Below are 27,677 nucleotides of genomic sequence, written 5' to 3'. Positions count from 1 at the left end.
ATGAGAAGAATTTTTGGATCTGTGAAGCCTCGAACAACAGGAGAATGGTGGATGAGGAGGAATAGGATGTTGAATGAGATGTACAGTGATGATGGAGTTATGAAGATGCTGCAGATGAATAAGGCAAGATGGGTGGAGGAACAAAGAAGGCTTCATCAGAGCAGAGGAGGACTGGATAATTTCAGGCGATGATGAGAAGTAGAGAAGAGGGGAGGGAGACATAGTAGAGGAAGTCCTAGACAGAGATGATGTGATGATATCAGGGAGGATTTTTGTGAGAACTGGATGGAGGTGGCAAAGGATAGGGAGAGGTGGAAGAGACTTTTGTCACAGATCATGGTCCACAAGATCTATCAAGATCAAGATAATGTAATGTAATGCATATACTTAAAAAGTTACTTAGATTAAAAATGTATCTGCTCTTCTATTGTATGTCTACACACAGTTTTATTAGTTGCCAAGTGTGTTTAAACATTCTTTTCCAGGTTGAAGAATGAAAGTCAAAAAAATTGTTTCCGAGAACAATTTTCATCTTATTAACATTCCTTAGTCGCAAATTAGAGATTGTTTCTTTGTTTATAATCTGAAGAGAGTTGTTAAGTTTGGACTTCTAGGTAGTCATTAAATTTCAAACCCTCTACCAAATAATAATAAAAATATAATTTTATAATTATAAAAAAAGATTTATAATAATTTGTTATTCCATATAATTTAAGTGGAAAACTTTTAATCAGAAAAAATACATTGTCTACATATACTAATTGATGTTATTCATTTTTTGTCTTTATTCAAAACTGTCATCATTGCTTAATATTAGATTTATTACAGCATAATATTTTAGAACCTAATGTCATTATGATATTTAAAGTATTTTTGTGTAAAAATTTATGGAAATTACTAGAAAAACTTAGGATAAGAAAATAATTCATATTCCACATCTCAAAAAGCCTTATCTTTTGTTTGGTACCAATTTCTCTATGTCATTTCTCCATATTCTTTTTCTTATTTTTATCAAGATTACCTTATATTTGATTTCTTATGAGCAGATTTTTGTCATGCAGTCTCCATTTTTGGTAAGCTTATCCAAAATGTTTGTAAAAATAAAATGAATATATATATATATATATATATATTTATTTATTTATTTATTTATTTAATAAAGACAAAAAACAATTTAACGCAAGTATAAAAAATTCATTTTTTTATTTCGATGACCTCGTTTTTAAAAGATATTTCCTGAGCAAACTTTTAACTCTACTGTTCTTTTTAAACATTTTATTTAGTTGATAACACTGAGGTTATCTCCAGGAACAGAGGTATGGGATGAACAGCTTAACTTTAAGCCCACCTTTCTTTATATCTGCTAAACTAAATATTTTAGGATGAATATTTTTCCACCAAGGCAAATATTTATTTTAATATACAAGTAAAAACACTAAGGATATTGAAAAATTTTGTGTCTTTAACCAGAATTATAATTTTATTTGTGGCAACTTACATCTACACATCAACTATTTGTGTTAATGAGGTGCATATCCTAAATCTCATTATGTAAATCTGACATTTAACTTTTCCTCCTTTTTGAAAATTTTCCCTGCAGTATCTACCACCTGGTTTAATCTTCTCTTGTTATTTTCTTGTTTCACTTCATTTTAAATTACTTTTGTACTGTGAAAGATCATTAACATTCATTAAGTGTTAACTTACAAAAAAAGATATCTCATTTATTAAAAATTATAAAAATTGTTCTATAAAATTAAAACCATACTTTCTTACACCTTACTGAAATAACTGATTGATGAAATTTATGGAATGAAATTGTTTACTATTAAAGTATATTTAGATGGAATTAAGTACATTTTTATCTCAAACATTTTGGTCGGTAGTTAACAATTTCTACAACTCCTAAACAAGAAAGAATAACAATCTTGAAAATAACTTACCTTATTCTTTTTTATTTATTTTGGTATTCAATCTCAGACAAGCTAAACATGTATTTTAACAAAGTGGATAAAATGATAATTGAAAAAATTATAGATTCTTGCCAATAATGAACTTAAGATTGAATCATCTGCCTCTGATGATCATAGCTAATCCAAGGTTATTAAACAATGGGACAGATTGTCAAATTTCTATTGTAACCAGGAAAGAAGGAATGAAATAATTAGGGAAAAATCAATGGGACAATTAATGTAAGTAGGGATTGTTTCACGTTATTAGAATAGTTTACCAATTTGTCAGCCTTTTTAAGTTCTCTTAATTTTAAACAGTTATATAAAAGAAATTAAGTGACGTTAGTTACATCTTCAGACAGTTATGATATGACATTATATACAACACGAAATGCTCTTTGTTTATTAATATTGTTATGTAGTATCGTTAAACCAACCTTTATTTTTTAATAAAAATCGTAAAAACTTCATTTTTAAGTCTACAAAATCTTAAATAAATTATACTGTTATGAAATTGTTTTTATACTTTATATATAAACGTACTTGTGTAGCATTTTACAGTGTCATTAGTTGTCAAGTTTATATAGGAGAGCTCTTTTATTCTTTCCAACCTTGTATCCAACTTGTCTTATACCATACTTCTTGTCATTTGTAATTATTTACCTGATTTCCACCTAGACCTTCCTCTTCTTCTTTGACATCCAGCTTTGCAATTGTAAATTCTTCTTAGTTGTTTTTTCATCCTCATCCTTAGAATACATTTTTACATTTTTGATAACATATATTTCTCTATTATGGATAATGTTTATTAAAATCTTTAAAAAATTAAGAAAGCCGTGTAGTTAATTCAATTAGTATTTTCTTTATATCATTTGAATTTGTTTATTCATTTAATGCATTTGTAAAATTCACGGATTTTATGTGTGATAAGACCTTCATTTTCATATGCTAATTAAAAATCTTTGCTTTGAAACTAATGTTTTTTAATATGATCTTAGGTATTATAATCAACTCTTTTTAAAAAGGAACATATTTTCTTTCCTTTAGAAAATAAAAATTTTTGTAATTTTGTACAGCTGATGTATGATAGTGCTATGTATTTTCTGTCACTAGACATATTTTTATTATGTTCTGTAGTTTATATAGCATGTTATTTATAAGTGTGGATAGATAGTAAGTAATAAATGCCAGATTTTTTTTACACTGAATTCTTAAAGAACTTTTCTCAAGCAGGTGCTATTACAACAATGTTACAGGAAACTTCACTGAAGAGTAACTGCATAATTAACTCTGAAACTTCCTTCAGAAAAAAAGTCATATATCTGAGTTATTAAAAAGCTTTATCCGGTTTAAAGCTTTACCACATTTTATCATGACATTCAATGAAAATACATAGATATTCCAGATTTTTCTCATCTCTTTTCATTCTCTTCATTAGTTTTCATATTTTGCATTTTGGTTTAATAAAATACACCAACAATTACAAAGCATTTTTTCAATATATCAGTTAGTCCTCTTTTAAAATTCTTACAAGTCATTTCTTTGCCCTGATTTTACAGCTCTAAAATCAGTTTTTTGAGCTCTCATTCTTATAAACCAACTGCACATCATATTCTTAAAACTGTTACTTGTATTTCCCAATGACTTATCATTAAGGTAGTATCTTAATTGTAGGCCTTTCATCTGAAAGGTCCTGGATTTGAATCATAGTCAGGCTCAGTAGTTCTTAGTTGCTACAAAATTCACCTATTATCCACGGCTGTTAGCCTGACCAGTTAGCCTGGAGTTTTTTTTAAAAGGAAATAAATTATGCAAACCTACTTTCCTCTTACCTATTGAAATACATATTTTTTTTTTTTTTTATTGGTTTACTTTTACTGTCACTATCAAATACTTTTATGAAAAAAATAATTAATATTTATCTTTCTTTGATATCATTTACAGGATTATGAAGTGGATCTTTATTTAAGACAAAAATGGCAAGATGAAAGACTTAAGCATGCTGATATAACAGAAGTATTAGATTTGAATGATCCTAACTTAGTCAAAGCAATATGGAAACCTGAAGTTTATTTTCCAAATGCAAAGCATGCAGAATTTCAGTTTGTCACTGTACCAAATGTTTTAATTCGTATTAATCCAGATGGTGAAATTCTTTATATGTTAAGGTAAAGAATTAATTATTTATTAAATATTATTATAAATAGTATTTTTTTTGTATTATTTGTAATTTCATATATTACTGATAACAAACAGAAGAAACATCTGTTTTTTATCTACTAAAGTTAAATAATAACCGGTTATTAGCTGAGCTACAAGTAGTTTGCATCAACCTGATGAGAAAAGTTCAACATTTTCTTGTGACATAAACCAGTAAAATAATTTTAGGATATGATGTCTTTCAGTTGTATGTTTTTAATTATATTTCAATTAACTTTTGTTTTACTCTATTTTATTTTAAATTGTTAATAATGATTTATTTATAAAACATTATTAGGCATTATTTTTTTTACTTCTTTTTTTATTACTTTTTCTAGGAATAGATACTAGATTACGATTGTTTTAAAAATCCTTGTATTATATAAAAGTTGTGCTTTCATTAATATTATTATTAAATAACAACAAATTGTAACTTATTAATCATGAATTCAACTAAATAAAAAATTGTATATCAATACTGCATATAAATATTTGATTATTTCTGATGTACATTAACAATTAAAAAATAACCTAACTATATAAATTCAGTAAAAGTGAATGTAGCTCTTTACTACTTCTTTTATTTCTATCACAATATAAACAGAACTATCCCATTGTCTAGATAAACATATTTCTTTGTCAAGCCATAGAAATGGGGAATTATCGTTCAGTATAAATCATTACAGTTAGAAGAATAATGAAATCACATATATTATAAACAGAAATCGGTCTGATGTGGCGCATAAGTAAATTACAATAAACTTTGTAAAATGTTCATGCTTTTATTTTAAACTACATTTTTCAAAAATAAAATGTATTGATTTCATCTGAATATGATTTTATATTTATTATCTTATCTATGTGGAAAAAATAAATCATTGGATTTAACATGCTGCAGATACATTGTAAAGGTTTTACGTAAAAACTGGTACTAACAAACATAAACAATAACAATACAATCTAATTCCTAATAAAATATATCAACTGAATACAAAAGATTTCTGTACAAAAAAAAAATATTTTTACTGAATACAACTGAATGTTTTTTTTTTTTATTCCCATTACATTACATTGCAATTTTTATCTTTGTGTTGTAAGCACTAACTTATTCCAATTTTGAGCCAGTAATTATTATAAATTATGTTATATTACATAAAATTTATTAATGATATTACTGTGTATAAAAATATTTGAAAATTATATTAAGATGGTAAAATAGTAAAATAAAGGTAAAATGGGTTATTTTTTAGTATGTTACCCCAGAACACAATTCCATATTTAATAATATATTCAGAATAATGGTGGTAATGACCTATCATACTTAGTTGTTATAGGGACAAATACGCTATTGGTGCTTATCCCATTTTAAATATGGAAAGGTAGTTTAATAATTTTGTTTGTAGTTATTTACCATAACTCACCGACATACATTATAAGATTATGGAAAAGGTTTATTTTATTTATTGATAAATAACAGTTTCAAAATAATTTTTTTGAAATTAATTGTACATTAGTAAAAAGTAAAAATTTTAGTTAGAACTAAAATTTTTCAATGATTTACAACATTTTTAAAAATAAATTTTAATCAATCTAAATTGAAACATAAATTGAAAGGTGTATATAACTTTGTGTGACATTAACGTTAGAATTTATTTATAAAGCATTAATAAATAACATGTTATCTGCAAATAGCCTTCATCTGATTTAATATAAGGTAGTAAGGGAAATCAAAGTGTAATTTTTTTTTATATCTCCATGAAATATTTTCAATTTTCATTATTAAACTGTGATACACAAAATAGCATCCATCATATATAAAGTCTGAAAGCTGTAAATTTTCATCCAAAAAAAATGACATAACTCATACTTTTAACTATTCTTTCATGTACTGTGCTAGTAATATTTTAAAGGAATGGTGTGTTATTTACATTATTGAAAATGAAAAACTACTACAGTTGTCATTTTCTCAGTTACTTTTCTAATGACAAAAATATCTCAACTTAAAAAAAAAAATTATTTCAAGGTTCAGAAACTATTTTAACGATAACAAAATTAATATTTATTTTAGAGTAATTCAGATATAACAGATTCTTTAATACACATGTGAATTTCTTAAATATGCTTTCAACATAAACCTAATTATTTTTCTTGTTAAAGTAATCTTTATAGACTAGAATTAATTTTAGAAAATAACTATAGATATTTTTTTTTAGGTCATCTAATAATGTTAAGTGATCAAGTTTTTTTAAACATACTTATTAAACTGAATTTATTATAGAAAATAAAATTAATATATCTCATATTTAAATATTTCAGATTGAAGTTGACATTCTCATGTATGATGGATTTATCAAAATTTCCTCTTGACAATCAAATCTGTACAATGGAGGTAGCAAGTTGTAAGTATTTCAATTTTTTTCTTTATGGCATTATTTATTACAATATATTTAAGTATCTTGACAAAAAATTTGATCAATAATGCACAGTATAAAAAAATCATACTATTAAAATGTTAAAATACAGTAAGTACATAAATAATTGCTTCACTCAGATCAGAACATTATTATGTAGATATGTATGTATTATTTAGAATGGTAAATGTGTTATTCTGTGGAACAAACAGGAAGAAACTGTTTTACCATTTGCCTAGAATGATCAAGGATTCCTGCAATAAAACGTTGAACATAGAAGTGCTATAAAGTACAGATACACCAAATTAAAAAGAAAAGTGGTTGTAGCTTATATTAATACATAAAAATAACATGATTATATTAAGTAATAGTGATGATAGATAAAACTATGCCAAGTTAATAAATATGCAATCTTTTTAAAAAAAATAACTTTAATAATAATTTTGAAGGTGTTAATTGAAAACTATTTTAAACAATTTTAAAGAGTGTGCAGAAAATTCAATTTTATCTATTCTTAAAAAAACTCATTAACAGGTTTTAGTAAAACTGTAAAAAGAAATCAGCAAATTTTAAATAAATTTGCCAGAAGATCTTTTAGATCACCAGAAGGAGGTCTGTCTTTACTCAGTAGGCACCTCAAATGTTAATCTGGCTTTTTTGCCACTCTATTTTGCTTTTTTGCTTGAGAAAGAGTCCTTGGACAGCTCTACAAACATAAAACGTCCCTACCCTCTAAGTTTCAATAAAGAATCAGCTGCTAAACAATAGCAGTTGGGTGATAGTGATGGAATAAGGGTGGCTGACCTTTCTTTCTTTTTCCTGTTTAGCCTCCGGTAACTACCATTTAGATAATACTTCAGAGGATGATATGTATCAGTGTGAATGAAGTGTAGTCTTGTACATTCTCAGTTCGACCATACCTGAGATGTGTGGTTAATTGAAACCCAACCACCAAAGAACACCGGTATCCATGATCTAGTATATATATGATCTAGTCCGTGTAAAAATAGCTGGCTTTACTAGGACTTGAACGCTGGAACTCTCGACTTCCAAATCAGCTGATTTGGGAAGACGCGTTCACCACTAGACCAACCCGGTGGGTTAAGGGTGGCTGACCTAACTCCTATACTACTCATTCTAGAAAGAAATAAGAAAAAAAGGAGGGAAGAGGAATATTTTAAATATTGGGGAATAAATTAAATTTATTTTTTAAAGGTAATAAATTTGTAAATATTAATTTATGGAATTAATTTTTAATTTAGTAAAAACAGTCTCATGAATCACATTTAAAATCACCAAAAATCTGACAGTTCTTTCTTGATCTCTGAAAAATTTTTTGAAATAACTTCAAACATAATATTATACTTTATATTCAGGAACAATTAATGTTTCATATTTTAATAAGCTTCATAAATGATTATGTTCATCAGACTGAAACATTGTAATTTGATTTTGTGGTAAATGAAAATAAAAACTGGCTAATTGTCAGATTATAGATTTTTAATTGGTATTATTTTGCAAGCTTGTATTGTATTTGCAAACTTAATTCAACAGTTTTTCTTATCAATCTAATAAAATTCCTTAAATATATTTTTTTGTATTATAATCATAAGATTTACAGTTTTATTTTATATTTTTTTGGAGGGTATGACATAATTTCTTAATTAATATTTAATGTAATTTAATAATACCTCAGTTTTTTACTATATTGTAGCTTTACTAGATCAAGTGATAAAATTACTATATTTTTGTGATGACAAAAATAATTGTTTTAAAAAATCCTTTGAAAATGTTTTCAAATTGTTTCATGTATTAATTCAATCCAGAACAGTTTTTATAGAAAAATTTGTAAGAATAAGATAAAAATTTACTGTTTTAACGTTTTTTTAAATTTTCAAATATTGGACTTTTAATTTAACCGTTTTTATTAGGTTAAAATCAACCAAACTGTTTTTTCATGATTGCTATCTGCAGTATTTTTTTTTAGAATATATAAGTAATAAACTTAAGAGAAAAGAAGAACCATAATAAAAGATAAAAAAAAAAACTAGACCAAAATCACCAATCCTTATGCTATGGGCTATATGAGAAAACAACACTTGTGATGAAATTATTTTATGTGGATTAAATGTAAGTAAAAGGAAGGATGTTGATAGTTTAACAAACAGTGGTACACACACATTGTTTACATCAATTAGATAATTAAATCTACAATATTGTTTACTGTTAAACAATTTTGGTTGAGTTTCAGATAACGTTGATAATCCTAATATTAAATTTATCTGTATAAATTATTATGGTTATTCTTATTACATAAATTAGAACCACATTAAGAACTTTATGGCCTATTATTTCACAGGGTATTACAAAAGTATGATCTACATATTTTTATTTCATTTTTTCTGGGTATCTAATTATTAAATTATAAATGACTTTTGTTCAAAATACCAGATCTCATTTTTTTAAAGTGCTTTTAGGGATCAGTTAACACCTTTTTTGGTGCTACAATCTCTTCACTCTTCATTCCAAAGAAAAAACTTTCAATGTTTTGAAAATGAGTCATTTAGTACTTTTAAGGTGTAAATCATGTTTCATAATTCTGTTCAACAGATGTATTAATTTTTTTAAAAATGGAAAAAAATTAAATTTAATGAATGTAAATTGAATTATTTTCTAAAAAATAAAATAATGTTTTGATTGCTCATCAAACATGAGACCACTCTACTGGTAAGATTAAATGTAAATTAATTTGCATCAGTAAATAAAGCTGAAGTTTGAGAAAGTTCATATGTATAAATCACTCTGTGGAATGAAAATAATGTTCCTGTATCCATATAAATTTATCCAGCATAAAAACTGGCTCATTAATGGATGGGTAAGGAAAATGGTGGTATTTGAGTCAAATACAAAAAATATTTTACGCTGGACATAATCCAAAATTAAAAAAAAAAGATTAATTCATTTTTATTTGTATACTCAGTATCAAAATTGATTGATTTTCTATTTTCAGTTTCCAAGACAATAGAAGAATTAAGACTAGAGTGGAAAACAATGAATCCAGTTATTATGGGTAAAGGCCTAAGAATGCCTCAGTTTGAAATTGTCGATATTGTACCATCAGATTGCCAAGAATCATTTCAAATAGGTAAGTATACTATTATCAACTTATATAAAAATATAAAGCTTAATATATTATTTACATGCAAGTATTTTTTTATAATTAGCACTTAACACTCATACTTCAAAGTATTTTTATTAATTTTAAAAATTAACTTTCAATTTTTTTGTTTTTAGACAATTAAATATCTACAATCTGTTTCCTTGGAATAATGAATAGATTTCTTGAATATGTAAGACTGACTAGAAAGAGAGAAAGACCTACAGGAATCAACTTTTTTATACTCCATTTTATTCCGGTTGACACCCTGTAACAGCTGCCAATGAATGATAATGAAATGCAGTTTTTGTAGCGTGTAAAAGAATTACATGCTGAAACCAGAATCTTTGGGTGAAACAGAGATGATACCAGTCTCCACATTGGAGATCAACAATAACTTTCATTTGTGTTTTACACATGCTTTATTTAAATATGCTTTATGAGATTTACCAAAGTTGCAAATCTATTTTTAATTTTTATGAAAAAATATCCTGAAGGTATATGCTGAAAGCACTTAGTGTAGGACTAAAAACATATTTGAACATAATTAAATAAATAAATTTTTAATAATTTCATGTTATATAATGTGGCCAATATGTATCTCTCAATATGTATTTTTATAATATTTTCTTAAAGTTAACTCACTTCTAAAGAAAGTTTTTTTCATCTGTAATCTCCCCACCTCCTGGAGTCAGATCTGCAAGTAAACATAAACTCAGCTCCGAGGGGTGCCTTCACCTCAAACCATCTCAGTAGGGTGCTAGGCCCTACCCAGGAAGCTGGGACTCAGTCTTGTGTTACATGCCATGCCTCTAGTGGGGGAATCCCAAGGGATTCCCCTGCTGGGATTCTGGTATTCATGCCTAGCCTTTAATGGAGAACCCCTGGAGGGATCCCCCACTGGGATATGACCTTGCGTTCCCCCTTGATAGTGCAAGGGAGTTGCAGATGCCATTAAGGGGGAACCCAATAATTGGTGGTGGTACACCGGAGCCTCCCATCCGTTCTGGAAGGGATTGTTCCCTACAGACACCACAGCTTCGTTGTGCAAACTCTAGCGGATTCATGACATGTACGATTTGTGTTGCCTTCATCCATGGCCCCTAGGTGCATGTCCATGCAATTTTCATGTTAGATACTGAGGCTCCTGCATACAGTCTTTTTGCAAGTAGCCAGGCTCGCCACAGGGTAAACACTGGCTGCTGCGATCTGGTCCAAGACACAATTTGGCCTTGTAGCACTGAAAACATAATTCATCAAAGGTGCACCTCATCACCCGGCCGGCCACCCACCCAATTTGAATTCACCCATCAGACAGAAGATGGGTGATGAGAAGATGGGTGGCTTTGTCAAGGTGACTTGTGTCGCCCCAAATGCCGACCATATGGATAGTATATCTAGTGAGACACCAACTCCCCTGTATCCTGATGTTCCTTTAGGAACTCATCCTTCATAGTGAGTATGTCCACGTCCTTAACAACAACTTGGACCCTCCAGCCGCCTCTTCTTGTCAGAGCCATAGTGGCACCCTCTCCTACCTTTTTGGCGATGTCCTTGCACAGTTGTTCAGCTGCACCACCATCGGCTCACACCAAGAGATGTAGGTCCTCCCCCTGCCCCTTTTGTGCAGAGAGGACCCTGACCTCACCCAGCTAAACTTCCCCTAGACGGATCGAAGGAGGTCAGCATAGATCTTACCTTCTGCCCTAATGGAATCTCACTATTAGAACCTTTTTGATAGTTTGCCTTTCAGTAGAAAATCTGTATAAATGGGGTAGGTCAAATTTTGAAGGTGTTCTATGAATTAAGCAGATGTCACCTAATTTTTTTTTTCTGTTGAAACATATTGTTAATGTTAAAAAATATATATACAATTCATTTAACCTTTTAACTGCTATTTACCTTTCTAGTGAGCTAAGCTTGGTTTTTTAAATGTTATTTCAACATTTTTTTGACAGATTTTGGCATGTTTGCCTAAAATTTTTAAGGGTTTTTGAAAAATAAAAAATGACTGCAGTGAGTATTCATGATATATGAATAAAAAACATATATTATGTTTTTTATTCAACAATCTTATAAACACAAGATTGTTTATCATCAGAAATTAAACCATTTGAGCATGCAGAATATTTGAATTTTTTATTTGTTTTTAGTAATGTATTTAATATTACACATTTTTCTTTCTTTCTGTAAATTTTTATTGATAATTTACATTAATGGTGCCTGTTATTAAGATGTAATTTTTTTACATAATGTTCAACAGTTTTTAATTTTTTTAGTCCATCTGCTACTAAATTTGGCATAAATTCTAAAACTATTGGAAAATCACAATTTATGTACTGTTTGTATGTGAATACAACGCATGTAACGGATATGAAAACACGCTCTAGATGTAAACTTCAGTAAATTCTACTGTTTCAAAATTTATCACTATTATAATAAAATTAATTAACGTAAGGAATTCAGGAAATGAAAAAATTAATGAAACAAATTGACAATTTTTAAAATGACTAAAAGCAAATTTATTATTATAAGAAAAGACTTTTACTCATGTGAAAACATTTTCAACAAAATACAGTTGCCTAATTGTAATACTTTGCTGCACTGTGATTCTTGTTAATATTATTACCAAAGGTTTAAGTCTGAAGAATTTATTTAGGATATGATTAAAATCAGATTTGAGGTGTATCTGTCTGTTTAGTATACCAGTGTAGTTTGTTTTGGTTTTTTTTTTTAAATCATTATATTTATTAATCATTAATCAGTTTATATTTTTATTAATCATTATAGTTTTTTATTCAAGTGCTAGCAGCAATGTCAGTTAAAAATAAGTGTAACAGTAGTACTGTAAAATATTTTGTGCACATATAAATTATTTTATATGTTATAAACATATGATTTTGTTCATCTTGAAGCAACAGCTTTGTGCAGTTTTCTCCGTTGGAATTCTTGGACTGCAAAATTGTTGTTAGTGCATTTTTGTTAACTAATAGTAAAGATCCTTGAATTCTATTAGAAAACTAGAATTTGTAATTATAATAAAAAGAGAAAAGCTGACAACTCAGTTGTAGGACTTTCCCATCACGTGGCTTTTTCTGATCCACGAATTACTCACGCAACTTAATTTAAAATACATCAGTGCTAAACTATGCACTAAATGCGCATATGTGCATATGCGCTGCATGCTGTGTCAGTGAGCATTTATGGTGATAGGAGGTATTACTGATGCCTTTAGCCACTAGATTAGAGCATTTTTTGGGATGGGAATGCGATTTTGCAAACATTTTTTGCTGCAGATATTATTATTTTTTAATTGTTTACAAATGTATCCAAGAAAAATAAGACCTTAATTAAGTGAAATCTCAAGATACTGAGATTTGCTCGAGATATTACACCTTGCTCTACAGCCTCATCCCCTTGACCTTTTAAGTTGAAAATGTAATGGCATCAATGCTCCATACACAGAAGTAGTCTGACCAAGTTTGTTCAAAATCGGTCCAGTAGTTCTAGAGATATAAAGTGATTTAGAGTGTGACACCGAACATACACATGTACATATAAGTCTGGAAAATTTCCATCCAGTTTTTAGGTTTCCTTAAGTGTCAAAACATCAAGATCTGGTAAAAACTGCATAGGCCCAAATTGAACCAATTACAGTACTTTTTCCTTCTACAGCTGTAGCGCTAGACGGGAAATTAAAAATTATGTAATAATTATGTTTTATGTTCTAATTTCATTTGTAACATTTCTTCCTAATGTTCTTTGTAGAGGAAATCATTTCTCTTAACCTATTAATTAGTTAATTATTAATTTAAAGTAAACTGTGAAAAATAATTTTTCCATATTTTACTTCCATATATTTAATGGATATTTAAACAACTTTGAAGAATGTTGGCTTCTAATTGTATATTAACTCTTATATTAAAACTATGATAATTTTTTTTTCATTATATGTTGGTTTTATTTCTTTTATTAAACAGGTAACTATAGCTGTTTAGTAGCAGAATTTTACTTAAGCCGTTCAGTTGGATTTCATTTAGTTCAGAGTTATCTACCGACCATTTTGATTGTAGTTATATCATGGGTTTCATTTTGGATGGATGTGGATTCAGTACCTGGTAGAACCACACTAGGAGTCACAACTTTGTTGGCTGTTTCTTCACAGAGTTCTGGTAAATAGAACCATCAAATATGTTTATTTTTCTATCAGAGATGGAGGAGGTCTATAGGTTTTCGAATTATTAAAATAAATATTTTAATTACTTGACCAAATTAAATTAATTAATTGTGATAAAACAATTGTCAGGCAAAATCCAGGAATCTACTCTAATTAGTATTTCTAACAATTTAGCTACAGCAGGTAATGTATGCATGTAGCAGCAGTTAATGTATCTATTTGTGTTAATTTATGTCTGATCCTGCCTTAATGCATATTATAAAAAATTATTTTCATTATAACTATTTTTTAACAATAATGAATAATTACTGCATTAATTTTTCATTATAAAATATATTTTGGTATTCTGTAATATATTTTGGTATTTTAGTATGCAAAATACCAAAACTACATAATTTTTTCCTAAATTTGATGGTTATTTCTAAACTGCAGTAATCATATATCATTATTGGTTTTGTTTCATTACGGTTTTTTGGATAAAGTGTTTGTGGTTGTGTTTTATACTTTATGTTATACTTTATGCTATAAGTAAATTCAGTTAAATGCAAAATTTAAAAAATCAGATTATCAGTTATTCCTAAATTCTTTATTAATAATAATAATAATAATTTACATAAACATTCATGAACCTACAATAGGTTTAATAAAATTTAGATTAAAATATAATTTCTGAAAGTATACAAATAATTTCCTTATTAGTAAAGTACTTGCAACATTTAATTATTAAATTTAAATAATAATGGCTTTTGAAACTTTTTAATGTGTTACATTCAGGGCTGTAAAGGTAATGGAATGAGAAAAGGGCAAAATTCTAAATTTATGAATGTAACATGTTCTTGACAGTGACATTATAGTTGAAAAAATACGTTATTAATGCAGCCAATTTTTTTAAAAATTCAGAAAACATAAAATAATGCATAACTAATATAATAGTTATGCATATAATTATGCATAACTATTTTTATATTACAAAAGAAAATCATTGTATTAGATGATAGTTTCTTTTCAATTAAAGAATACAAAAGTAATTTTGCCATCTTGAAGTGTTAGATATTCCCTTTGGGCTCTGGGCAAATGCTTTATGTGCAACTAATTAATAACAACAAAACACGTTATGAACTATTGTCCTATGACCTATATTTTGAGAATTATATTTTGTTATAATTTTAAGAATTTCAGTTTCCTATATTTTGAGAATTTCACTTTGTGCAAGTACTTTTACTGAGATGATAGTAAATTACAATGTCATACTTGGCTATGATATTCAACTGCAACCCATAATAATATAAAACAATACTAAAGTACTTGCAACAGTATTTTTTTATTAACTAAACTCTGAAAAAAAAATATATATATATATATTCGTGTATTTTTAATACACTTATTTTATAAATTCATAAATACTGTAATTTTTTTTTAGGTATTCAAAGTGGACTTCCACAAGTCAGTTATGTTAAAGCTATTGATGTATGGATGGGAACTTGTACAGGTAAATTCTAGCAATTATTACATGCTGTTTTTTTTTATGATTTATGGTTAAATAATTATTGATGTGGCTGGAAGTAATATTACGGATTTCCCATTAAATAGGTCTGTATCGTTAACTGAAACATTTTTATACTTAATATTTTTTTTGGGGGATGATTGTATAAATAAAATAAGAAAGATATTTTTAGGTCACAGAAGTAACCCATAGGGTTGGTCTAGTGGTGAATGTGTCTTTGTAAATCAGCTGATTTGGAAGTCGAGTTTTTTTAAGTAAATTTCAAATCCTAGTAAAGGCTAGTTACTTTTAATATGGATTTGAAAGCTAAATCATGGATGCTGGTGTTCTTTGTTAGTTGGATTTCAATTAACCACACATCTAAGAAATGGTCGACCTGGGCGACCTGATATTGTACAAGATTGTACAAGATGAGGATGATACTCATACATATCATCCTCATTCATCCTCTGAAGTAATACATGACGGCGATTCCCGGAGGCTAAACAAGAAAGAAAAAGGTCACGGAAGTATAACATCATGTTAGGAATAAGAAAATAAGGAACTTGTAAAGTTTTTAATGATAAATTTAAAATGAGTAATGGTAGCTCCTTCACACCTCTCTTTTACACACACATACACACACACACTCTCTCTCTCTTTCTCTTTCTGTGCCCCTCCCTCCCATATCGTATGTGTATTAATTTATCAAATAATAATTATATGTATTCAAATAAATACTAGATCCATCAGCTTTAAAGTAGTAAAAGCATATATCAAAACATAACACTTTCAAGAACTTCAATCATCATAATTAGTTCAGTCAATGGGGAGGAAAAAGGTCGATTTTTGAAGAAAGTTAGTAGAGTTTAGGGAGGTACATGGGGTTTTAGATTAGGGTAAGTATAACTTGTTTATATGTACTGGTCAAAATTCTCATTAACTGGACAAAATGGCAGCTGTTTAAAGGTGGTGAAGATCGGTTTTTCAATTTTTTAAGCCAAGGTAAACTTCCTAGGCAAAAAAGTTCTGAATAAAAGTTGTGTGGGTCTTTGCAGTACCTATAATTGGTTATGCAGTAGCCTAAGCTTTAAACATTGAATTTGTTAATTAGTCACTGCAAAAGAACCTAAAAACTGTTAAAAATAGCCGTTTTTTTCAAAGCCAATATTTATTGCAAAAAATATTTTTTACTCTTTTTATTATTTTAAAAGTTAGCTCTTGGAATTCCAAATTCAATGAGTGGTTACACAAGAAAATTGGTTTATTCATTGCTGAGATATTGTAGTTTGTTTATAAGAAGACTCTTCAGGCAACTGTAATTATTTTTGCTTTTAAGAACTTTTATTTTGGAAAAACTTTTTATGTGTCTGTGTAAACACAAACAGAATACTATTTATAAATACTGTTTGTTGTGTTTATGTAATATCCAGTCAAATTAATGTGCGTTACAGTTAACTAAACAACTGTAAGTATTCTACATTCATTTCCATTGAAATTCAAGACTGCTCAGAAATTTTGTTTAGAAGATATTTTACAAGTGTAACCAGGCACAATAGCTGCATCAGTTATATATTGATACTTGTATCAATAGATACAATAGATTACTGATAGCCTCAGTAAGTTCTTGACCTTACCGAGGCTTTGTAAATTCATTAAAGTAAAACTTCAGTCCTAAAAGGATTTCTTTTCATAGAAAAAATTACAATTTATGTTCAAAAAAAGGATTTTGTTACTAATATATCTTCTTGATCAAATTTGTAAGATCTATACCAGTATTACTGTTGTTTTTATCCTAACTACAAGGATTTAGTAGAACTTAGTTATGAGGCTCTAGATGGTTGAATTAAAACGGATAGCTTTTATTACAGTTTCATTTCATTACGAAATGATAATTTATAAAAATTATGGTAAAGACTGTAAATATTAATTATTATAGGTAAACTTGAAAAATATGTAAACCACTTAATTAGTAAGAATATGTCAATATTAAAAGATTAGAACAGAACAGAAAGGAAAAATCAAACCAGCCATCTGACTGTTAAAACAAAAGAAAGAAAAAAATAATTTTTCTATTAGAAATAAATACATATTAATAATAGAAAATAAGTTTTGCCTCTAATAACTTCAAGAATATTTTCTATTTTATACTATTTATTGTTTAATTTTTTCTTCTTTTTATGCGCTTCAGAAGGAAAGTTTAATACATTTTCTATACTTCTGTATTATTACATTTTTATTAGTTAATATGATGAAAGTAATATTTTCAGAAATAAACTCTTTTGTGTACTGAAAATTATCCTCACAAAAGCTGAAGTCCATTCATTGTAATCCATTGTCAAGTTGGTAATATTGCCACAATGCCAATTCCATATTCCTTTTCTACAGCATTATTTTCCTCTTCAGTGGAACAATAATGCCACAGACTTACTATCTAACGACATACTATATTTCACATCAAAGCTTTACATCAGATGCTTTCACATTATTCTTTTCCTTTTTCTACATACGTTTAATCTTCCCCCCATTTTTCCATCTCTGTTTGAAAATATATACACCATACTCTTTTTTGACTGTTTCTGTAGCCTAATTGATGACTGATTTTCATCTTGTACTTGTTCTACTTTTACATATTATTTATTGTTATTTTGATGGATGGTTTTTTAACAAAAAAAAGTTTCTTTCTTTTATTGTTCTTTTTTTTGTATTTTACATTTTGTCGACTAGGCTCTTTTTAAAAAATTTGTCATTTGATGAAAATAAAACTCCTATTCTATTATTCTATCATAACAATAGATATAATTTATATTTTTATAATTATAATTTCTGTTTAATGAATAACATTATAAAATATGTCTGCTAATGGAATTTTTATTTATTTCTTCTTCATTCATAACATACAACTGTAATCATTTCTGAATATAAAATAATCTTATTTATAATTTTTTTCAGGATTATTTTTAAGAATCTGGAATAAAATTCTATTTTTAGAATTTGCAGGTATCCAACTTGAATTCCAGTGTTCTTGTAATTGTAATTTAGTAATTAAAATAAAATAACTATAAATTTCAAAAGAAAATATAGCACACTAATAAACTAATCATTGAACAGTAAATCATTTTCTGCTGAATTGAAAAAAATAGCTATACCAAAATATTAAATTAAAAGTGAAAATTATTAAAGTCATTAATTATGTAAATATAATTATAAAGAGAACATCTTTTAGTAAATTAAAGGTTCTGATATTTTCATGTAGTTATATTTATGAATTTATAGATAATTATTTGTTCCTAAAATATGTTTCAAATCTGAATATAGAACTTTTTTACATTTTACAGCATAATCCTTTGGTCCACAATAAAGAACCTTATCGTGCTTCAGTTTTTATTTTTAACAAATTATCTAATGATCCAACAAATTCTATAATCAAGTTAATCAGAATTAAATTAAAAGATTCCTTTTACAGAAACATCATTTTTGTAAACACATAAACCTTTTTTTATTTTCAGACTCCAGTCTACATGCTGTTAAATATATCTAAATACAGTGAATTTTGGTTAATAGGACCACCAGTTACTTGGGGCAACCATTTAATTGGTATAGTTTTGTAGAAACAGAAACGTATTAGTATAATTCATGTAAAATTATACCGGTTTAATGGCTAAAAATGTCTTTTATAAGGCCCAAGAATTCATGTTTCTGTAAAATTTTAGGCTAAGATCAGACTAATTCTATTAGTGATGTAATTAATTTAACCATTGCTTAAATGCTATAGAGAGGAATGTATTTTCTCCTTAACCACTGGGAGCAGCAGGTTCAAAAATTGCTGAAAATATAGAATGATAAGATGATAATGAAACTGGTGATGAAATTATTGTCAAAAAGATTACTCTTGGATGAAATTGAAGATGAAGATAATCCGAAGTTAAACGCCTACCTACAAAAAATAATAATTAAGAATTAGATGCAAAAATTCATTGATGGATTTCAGCAGTATCTTATGCAAGAAGGCAGTGAAGGAAGGTCGCTAGCAGGACTCCTAACCCCATAGGGGAAGACACTCAATCTTGTGATGTTACCAAATGCCACACCACTCCCTCTGTTCCTAGCATGAAGGGGTTTTACCAGAGATCATCTTTAGGCCCTCTAACTAATTACATCTCAGTCATCAGCCAGGCCTTGGTCGTCAGGATGCCACCGATGTAAATGCCTCGGCAGACATTTGTATCGGTAAAATACATATCAAATTTCATTTTCACATAGGCCTCAAACCGACATCTTCACATCCAACCTAACATGATTCCCTCAAATTAACTGATCGAAAATGTGGAAGCGCGAACCCCATGCCTGACAGATTTGACAGCACCATTCGTGACTATGAATGTCTCAGAAAACAAACCAGTTTAAAGCTAAATCAGTGCTACACTCATACCAATCAAAATTATGTTTTACACAACATAGAAAATTCAGATCTGCAACCAAAGAAGTCGACCAATTTAGGTCACGTAATAAGGGGAATGTAACCTCATTCCTGTCTGCACAGGAGCCGGGGACAAATCCCACACCTCCACTCGATCCCTTCATGGAGTCTTGCGTGGCATTTACAAGTCACAACCAGAACACCGCCACCGGTGGAGGAAAGCCACGCCTTCCATCACACGGGCTACTATACCCCAGCAGCGCGGCCGCCCCCACAAGCAGGAGCCCCAAATCGAATCGCAAACTACACCAATATAACCGTGGCACAAAGCAGATGCACCTTCTGCAACCAATCCAATATCTAGGCCGGAACCCTAGCCATCCTGAATCCTACCACAATCGAGTACCTCGTATAAATTCTCTCTGCAGACCTACACATCACAAGGGCGCGAAGAAGACCAGCCACTATGGACCACTTCTCGTAGATCATCCAGTTAATACGCAGATCCAGAAAGGAATGTATTCTCTCAAGTTCTCTAACAGCTCGTGAACGTTTGACCTCATATCATCATTCCCACAATACGGGCATTGACTTGATCCACCAAACGAAACATAGCCAAACTCGCCCGAAAAGCACCATGCCTGGAGAGAAACTGTGTGATATACCGATTGGGGGAGACTTATCTAATCGCAACTAAATCAGACACTATAGGAAATACACCATGCGTGTAAAGACCTGTGGTGGATTCGTCTCACCTGACCTGCCAAGACGCAAGGCCCTGGTCTTCAGTCTCCTGCTTTTGTGCTGACGTCAATAGGTTATTTACCTTGGAAATGTAGCATTCCTTATGCTCGTTAGCCATGATATCTATTGGTTTGACTTCGGCTATAACACAGATTGCCTCCTGTGAGACTGTTCTATAACTGCCTCTAACAGCCAGCAAGAGGAGTCGCTGGGCCTGCAACAAAATGTCCGCACAATACCTAAAAGCCATGCAGTGAGCCCAGACAGACGCAGCATACATCATAATAGCTTCGCTTGACACCTTTGTAAGGGATACACGTGGTATGGTAATTCTACTACCAATTGGGATGAATGACTCTATGGATCCTATAAAAAGCATCAGAGACCTTTTTTGCTACATACTGTAGATGTTCCTTGAACCGAAAATTCTCATCTAGGATAACACCCAGGTGTTTTTGAGCCGTAATGTACCTAATAGGGAAACCAGCCATCCGAACCTGGATTCGTCAGGAGGCAGCCAAAAATCGGTCTTTAAGCAATATCATTGTGGTTTTCTCTGGGCTGAAAATCATCTTGTTGGAGACTCCACAGTTGGAGTGTCTCACAAGCATGAACAGCTCGGAACTCTACCTCATTATGTGAATTCCCTTCAATCAGTTCGCTAGAAGGACTGCAAGTAATTTATGTTTACTTCTCTTAATTGTGTTGGTTTTTTGGTCATAATTTCTATCTTTTCGAATGATATTTTGAGTTTAATTTTATTTGCAATGTTTTGAAGTTTTAATATCTGTGATTTAGCTTTGTTGATGTCATTTGTTAGCAGTGCCAAGTCATTGGCAAAACCAAGACAAATTGTTTTGATTTTTTGAGCTATTTTCACTTTTGGGCGGTATTTTTTGAGCTATTCCTTCATTACTAATTCTAGAGCGCAGTTAAAAAAAAGCAGTGAGAGCTCATTACCTTGATGCACTTCTGTTTTGATCTCAAATGGTTCCAAGAGCTTGTCTCTGAATTTTACCGAAGACTTAGTATTTGAGAGGGTCAGTTTTTATCATGTTTATTAATTTGATATGTAGTCTGAGGTGTCTTAGAATTTTTAGTAAGGATTCTCTGTGGCTGCAGTCATAAGCTTTTTTGAAATCTATAAATATTATCACCATGTCTGTTTCTTTTCCTGTTGTAATTATTATTTGTGACTTATGATCTAACCTGGACAGCTCCTCCATGGTCTGAATCTTCCCTGGTATTCTTCTAGTTCTTTTTCAAGTTGTAAACCATTTCTGTTGAGATGATTCTGGAAAGAATTTTGTATGTTGTGTCTAGGAGTGAGATACCCCTGTAATTGTTAGGGTCTGCTTTGACCCCTTTTTTGTGTAGCCGATGGACTACACACACTTGTCTACCAGAACACTATAGTTCAGTGTTCTGATAGTTCTTCTTTGATCCAGATGTTAACAAGCTGTTGATGAAGGTCAGTCTTTGCTGGCCTTCTTGCATGTTTCCAGATCTCTACAAAAGTCTGATGTTCTCTCTTACTACTTTGTAATTCTTCATCTCACCCAGTGGTTGGAAAGCTTCTTTTATAATAGGAGGGTTAATGATTCCTGGTGTTGTTGTTATTGGGATGTTGGTGGTGAAGTTCAGGAGAATGGTTATGTATTTTTAGGAACAAATTTTATCTTATGTCTGGTTTCCTATTACAATTTTTACACTTATGATACAAAATACACATATTAAAAATTAGAAATCATAATAGTTATTAAAAAAATAAAAAATAATAAATTGTTAATTAAAAAAAAAAAAAAATACAAAATATGTAAATTAATTGCAATAATATTACAAAATTTTCTGATTTGATAACTAGTTCATTTGTAGAATTTTTAGTTCTGTGATACTGATATGCTGTGTCTGAGTCAAAATACAAATCAATACAGTCATAAGACAAAGACACTTGCTGTCTGGAGATTTTTTAAAGAGGTGAAATTAGATGTTCGTTTGTGGATAATAATTTGAAATAATTTTGGCCTCGGATGCTGTATAGTTCTTACAGTATCAAATTTTTTTTATTTTTTAAGATAATTTTACAGTACTTCATAGCCAAGCTTCTGGACTATTTTTACTGTTCTGATGAACAATAGTGATGAACAAAGTGAACAATTTTAATTTTAGTATTTATTGAGAACTTCAATTTTTTCCATATTTTTTTTTATAAGATTAACAAAGCAAAATTAATTTTTGTAAGCTTTTCTCTTTGATGATTGGCAATGATGTTAATTTAAAATACTAATTTTTACAGTGACAAATAAAACCATATTTTATGAGAAAAGATTTCTAAAAACTTACTTCAAACATTTTCAGAAAAAGAATCACATCTAAACACTTGAACATGATGAAATATATAAATATTAAAAAACAAAATAAATACCAAGTAAACAGATAAATTCAAATCTGACATACTATCCTACCACTTAAATACATCTCTACTTAATTAAAAAAATAAATAACTGGTAGTAATATTAGTTGATGCCAATGTTAGAACAGTAACACCTGTAACTGAAAATGGTTTAAAGATAACTGAAAAATTTTTTGTAAGTTTTTAAAAACATTTTAAACAGTTATTATAAAATTTAGTTCAGTTTGTCATTACAAAAGTTAATATTATTAAACTGAAATTTATTGATTGTTATTGTTAAAATATAAATAAAAATAAAATGTAAAATGTAAGAACACATTTCAATAAGTGTTAAATTTACCACTTATTTTCAGCATTTTCCTTATTATTACTATTATTTTGAATTTTATTTATTTATTGTCTACCTTCTTGAATATCCGAAAAAGTTAAATGAAATAACATGAGAAACTTTACACTTGAGGTTTTACAAAAACATTCATTTTATATAACTTTATAAAATCTGGAACTTTCTTCCTGTATTTCAATAAAACTGTTTATCTTATAAAACTTCCAAGAAACTCATTATATCACTACTTTCCTTTATTTATATTATAATATTTATACTTTAAGACTTATATTATAAAAAAGCAACAACTTTGTATTTAAAATATAATTATAAAATGCATGTAGAAGGATGTAGTAGAAAAAACTTTTTGACTTTTATTATTTTTTTTTAAACATAAGAGTTCTAAATTTTCTTATATATATATATATATATATATATATCCTACTAATATTATAAATGTGAATGTGAGTTTGTTTGTTTGTTATGCTTTGTTTTGTTATGCTTTTGTTATGCAGAAACTACTCAACCGATCATCATGAAACTTAGTACTCATATTCTCAAAGGTATTGCGAAGGAAATAGGACACTTTTTAGTAAAAAAAAAATAATATTTTTTTGGGAGGGTAAAAAAATTTATATTGGTAGTTATATGATCGTCCGACAAAAAATTTGACCAAATTCAACGCCATCTGGCGTTCCAGTAAGTAAATGAAATAAAGTGCCAATCCAACACTGTAATACCGACGGTCAAGTCACGAAACAAAAGAACCAATACTTCTTTGGATTCTTTATTACATGTGCAAAGTAATCCAACTTTCCTTCTTAACAACCTTAACTACCTCTGTGGCAGTACCTGGCCTTATGGGAGCATCCTCATTGCAGATTTTATCTCACCAAATAATCTTAAGCAATTATCGATAGACCCTCATCTCAAAGTCCTCAATTTTCAACAGTGATGCTTCTAATAAAATTCAATAAAATACTCAGTAAAAGTAGTAATAAAATAAAATAAAAGTTCTATGTAGCACTTTATCATTCTCTTCTTCAAACTTAGATTTAAACTGCGGTCATGTAGGATTCCTTATTCACATAAAAGCCAATCTGTCATTTTTTCTTTATTTTTTTACTTCTCAGGAGTGATCCTAATCATCACAAAAACAGCATTCCAACTATATAAAACTTGATCCTCATCCAAAGAGGAATACTACCAATGAAAAGTTCATCAACATGAATTCAGTATCTCTTTACTAGCATGTATATTTTGTCTTCTAAATAGTTGATTGTAATCAATAGCAGCTATTCATATTTTCACTTGATTTAATAGTGTAATCCCTCAAGCTCTAATGTCACAATTACTCTCATTTTCTAATATTAAATTACTAATGACATCATTTATTTTTATTCCCTCTGAAACATCATCTAAAAAATCGTTAAAAATCTCCTGTAAGTAAATATAAACCTCGTCAGTTAGGTTCCTTATGTAAGAATCATCAGGTATATCATTTTACAAAAATCATTATATCTCAATCAAAGGAAAGCTGCAATGGTAATCATATTCAAGTATATCTTTTATTGATGTATTTGAATTAATGATCATCTTAATTTAAGAAATAATAAATCTATTGCAGTTTTAACCGATATGTTTCATTCAATAAAATGAATCGTCATGTATTTTCATTACAGCTTTTGTTTTCTGTGCGTTACTGGAATTTACATTTGTTAATTACATGTGGAGAAAATTAACGCCAGAATTACTGAAGAAAGCATTAGTTCCAGAAGCAGTTAATGGTGAGGCAGCAGTTAAAGGTGCTTCACCTTCATCTCAAGAGGCTGTAGCAGTTACCATGGTCAGTTATTTTCATTATAGATTTACCTTTCCATACTGTAATCTCATTTTAATTAATGCAATTTTTTTTTAAATTTTATCTTAAGTGAAAAGAAATTAAAAATTACCTAAAATTTTCTGTTTACCTCTAAAAAATTGCTAAAAATTTATTTCTGTTGTATGAAATTATATAATTATGTTCTTTTATAAATGCATTTACTTATGGATTTTTTTCTAAATTGTACCTCTGTTACAGTTTTAATACACTTGTGATTGTTTTAATGTATTTCAGGTGAATTTTTTTGTTGATTTTGCTGTAGTATATTAGAGATATAGAAATGGCTAACAAATGGTGTTTTATTTTAATATGCTATGCAAGTATGATTTTGCTATGCTATGTTAACATATGATTTTCATAAGGGTTGAATATATTATGATTTTTATTATTATTATTTTTATAATCTAATATAATGAATTTCATGTTTGCTTTTTACCGAGAATATTTTTCAAAATTTCAAAATAGGAAAGATTAAGGAACTAATTCTTTTTGGTTTAAATTTTCACCAAAACTGCACAGTATTGTTTTTTATGGCATTTTAAGTGATTTACTGTTACTGAACAAAATAAGCTTACCTAATATCTATGGGCAAAAACTTGGTTTATGATTTGATTAACTTGGTTTCAACAATAAATTTTGTCTTACAAAACTTATACTTCTATTCCAAAATTATATTCCCAGAGATGCCTCAGTGTTAAGGAACTTAATATTTTAGGTAGACCTGAAATATTATCAAAACATATTGAACTAGCTTACTGATATTTTAAAAAAGTTCATTGCATGAAAATAAAAGTTAATATGCTCTTATTAACAATGAAATCATTATCCAACCATAGCTAAATGTTCAAAACATTCACACTACTTTTTTACAGTAAATTTTATTTCATAATTTTGTCTCGTATATTTAATAGCACCTATTTATAATTTGAATACAAATTTTTTAAAATAGAAGCATAAAAAATAATTCATTAAAATTGTTCTCATATTTGTTATTATTGGAAATTTAGGAAAAAAATTTATAAGTATCTTAGTTCAAATTTTTAAATTTTGGATCTAAAAAATGGTATACATAATATAAATCTTAATGGATTATTATCAAAGTAAAATATTAATTGTTTTATTAATTTTAATTGTGATTTTATAATTTGATTTTTATTAATTTTTTATCAATATCCAAAAGATTCTTTTAAAAATGTGTAGTTTTATAAAAAATTATGTCATCCTAGATCAAATATTTTGGTTTTTAATCAACCTCGCGTGCACTGGTGTTTAATTTAATGATAACTTTAAAATTTATAGATTTATCAAATAAACATTTTTTCTCTTTAGTCTATTATGAAGTAATTTTAATTTAATTTTATAGTTTAAATAGAATTGTAATCTTAATTTAATGAACTAATTTTGTTAACATAAAATGTATAAATGCAATTATAATTTATTTCATGTTTCAGGTGAAAAAAGTGATTTTAACAGACGGTGGAACAAGTGGACAGCTTACAAACAAAAATATGATTATGGCACGCAAAATTGATGAATACTCACGACTTTGTTTTCCACTTGCATTCGCACTGTTTAATGTTGCATATTGGTGTTATTATCTTGCCTAAATTAACTTTAAATAACTTTCGCCGAGATAAGCTCATCTATCAAAATTAAAATTAATTGATAAATCTTTCTACGATATAAATTTAACTAAACCTTACTTTCTAGATTAAAAATTATTATTTTAGTATATGATATATATATGCTGGTAAACTTTAAAAATATTTGAACATTAGTAGTTAATTAATTTAAAAAATAATAAATTTCATTTTTCTTACATACTTAATTTCCTTAAATACAATTATTTGTTTTTATAAGTAATTATGAAAATAATATTTTTTGATGATTTTTTTCATTTTAATGAAAAAGACAAAAGTGACAAGAAAAATTATACAATAAAATGTAACTTACAGTTGGAAAAATAAATTGATATTGACTACCTTCAGCTGTATAAATAATATATTTTGCAACTTGTATTCTAAAGATATATATAGAAAATTGAATCCTATTTTAAAGTGATGAATTTGACATGGAATGATGAATTCACAAATTATTATATGGATTTCCGTTTGGAATAATCAAGGCTTTATAAAAATTCTGTGATAGATTACATCTTATTTGCTGTTATGTTATCATTTATACCCTCAGACATGGGCTCAAGGACTATTACAGAACAAGAGAAAAATACTTTCAAATAAATTAATAAAAAAATTATCTTAAGACATTAACAGCTGTGGTAGAGTAAATGTTTGTTTTAATTTTTAAATGTTTCTTTAATTGAAAAATGTTTTAATCTTTAGAAAAAAAACTTTCCTTCCCAAGTTATTTAAATAATGTGGTAAAAGGCTTAAGTTACTTTCTGAATTATCAAACACTCCGTGCAAAGTCAAATAATCTTTTTCTAATCAATTTAATCAACAAATTAACTCTGAGAATATGTATTTTTATCATATTGGCAGAACTTTATTTAAA

At 28.4% G+C, this 27,677-nt stretch overlaps 1 protein-coding gene across 1 annotated transcript; it reads left to right on the top strand.

Annotated features, from left to right (window-relative positions):
* LOC142330714 (glycine receptor subunit beta-type 4-like) lies at window positions 1-26,787 on the top strand. The gene is made up of 8 exons (XM_075376159.1): window positions 1-123; window positions 3,897-4,120; window positions 6,468-6,550; window positions 9,573-9,707; window positions 13,700-13,891; window positions 15,317-15,385; window positions 24,964-25,127; window positions 26,615-26,787. Exons 1-8 carry the CDS (start codon window positions 1-3, stop codon window positions 26,768-26,770), a joined length of 1,146 nt encoding a protein of 381 aa, XP_075232274.1. The 3' UTR covers window positions 26,771-26,787.
* The last annotated feature ends 890 nt before the right edge of the window (window positions 26,788-27,677 follow it).

The sequence above is a fragment of the Lycorma delicatula genome, chromosome 9, assembly GCF_047948215.1.
Source record: "Lycorma delicatula isolate Av1 chromosome 9, ASM4794821v1, whole genome shotgun sequence".
Classification (NCBI taxonomy): Eukaryota; Metazoa; Arthropoda; class Insecta; order Hemiptera; family Fulgoridae; genus Lycorma; species Lycorma delicatula.
Note: the sequence above shows the minus strand (reverse complement) of the source record. Positions and strands in the feature narration are given on the sequence as shown.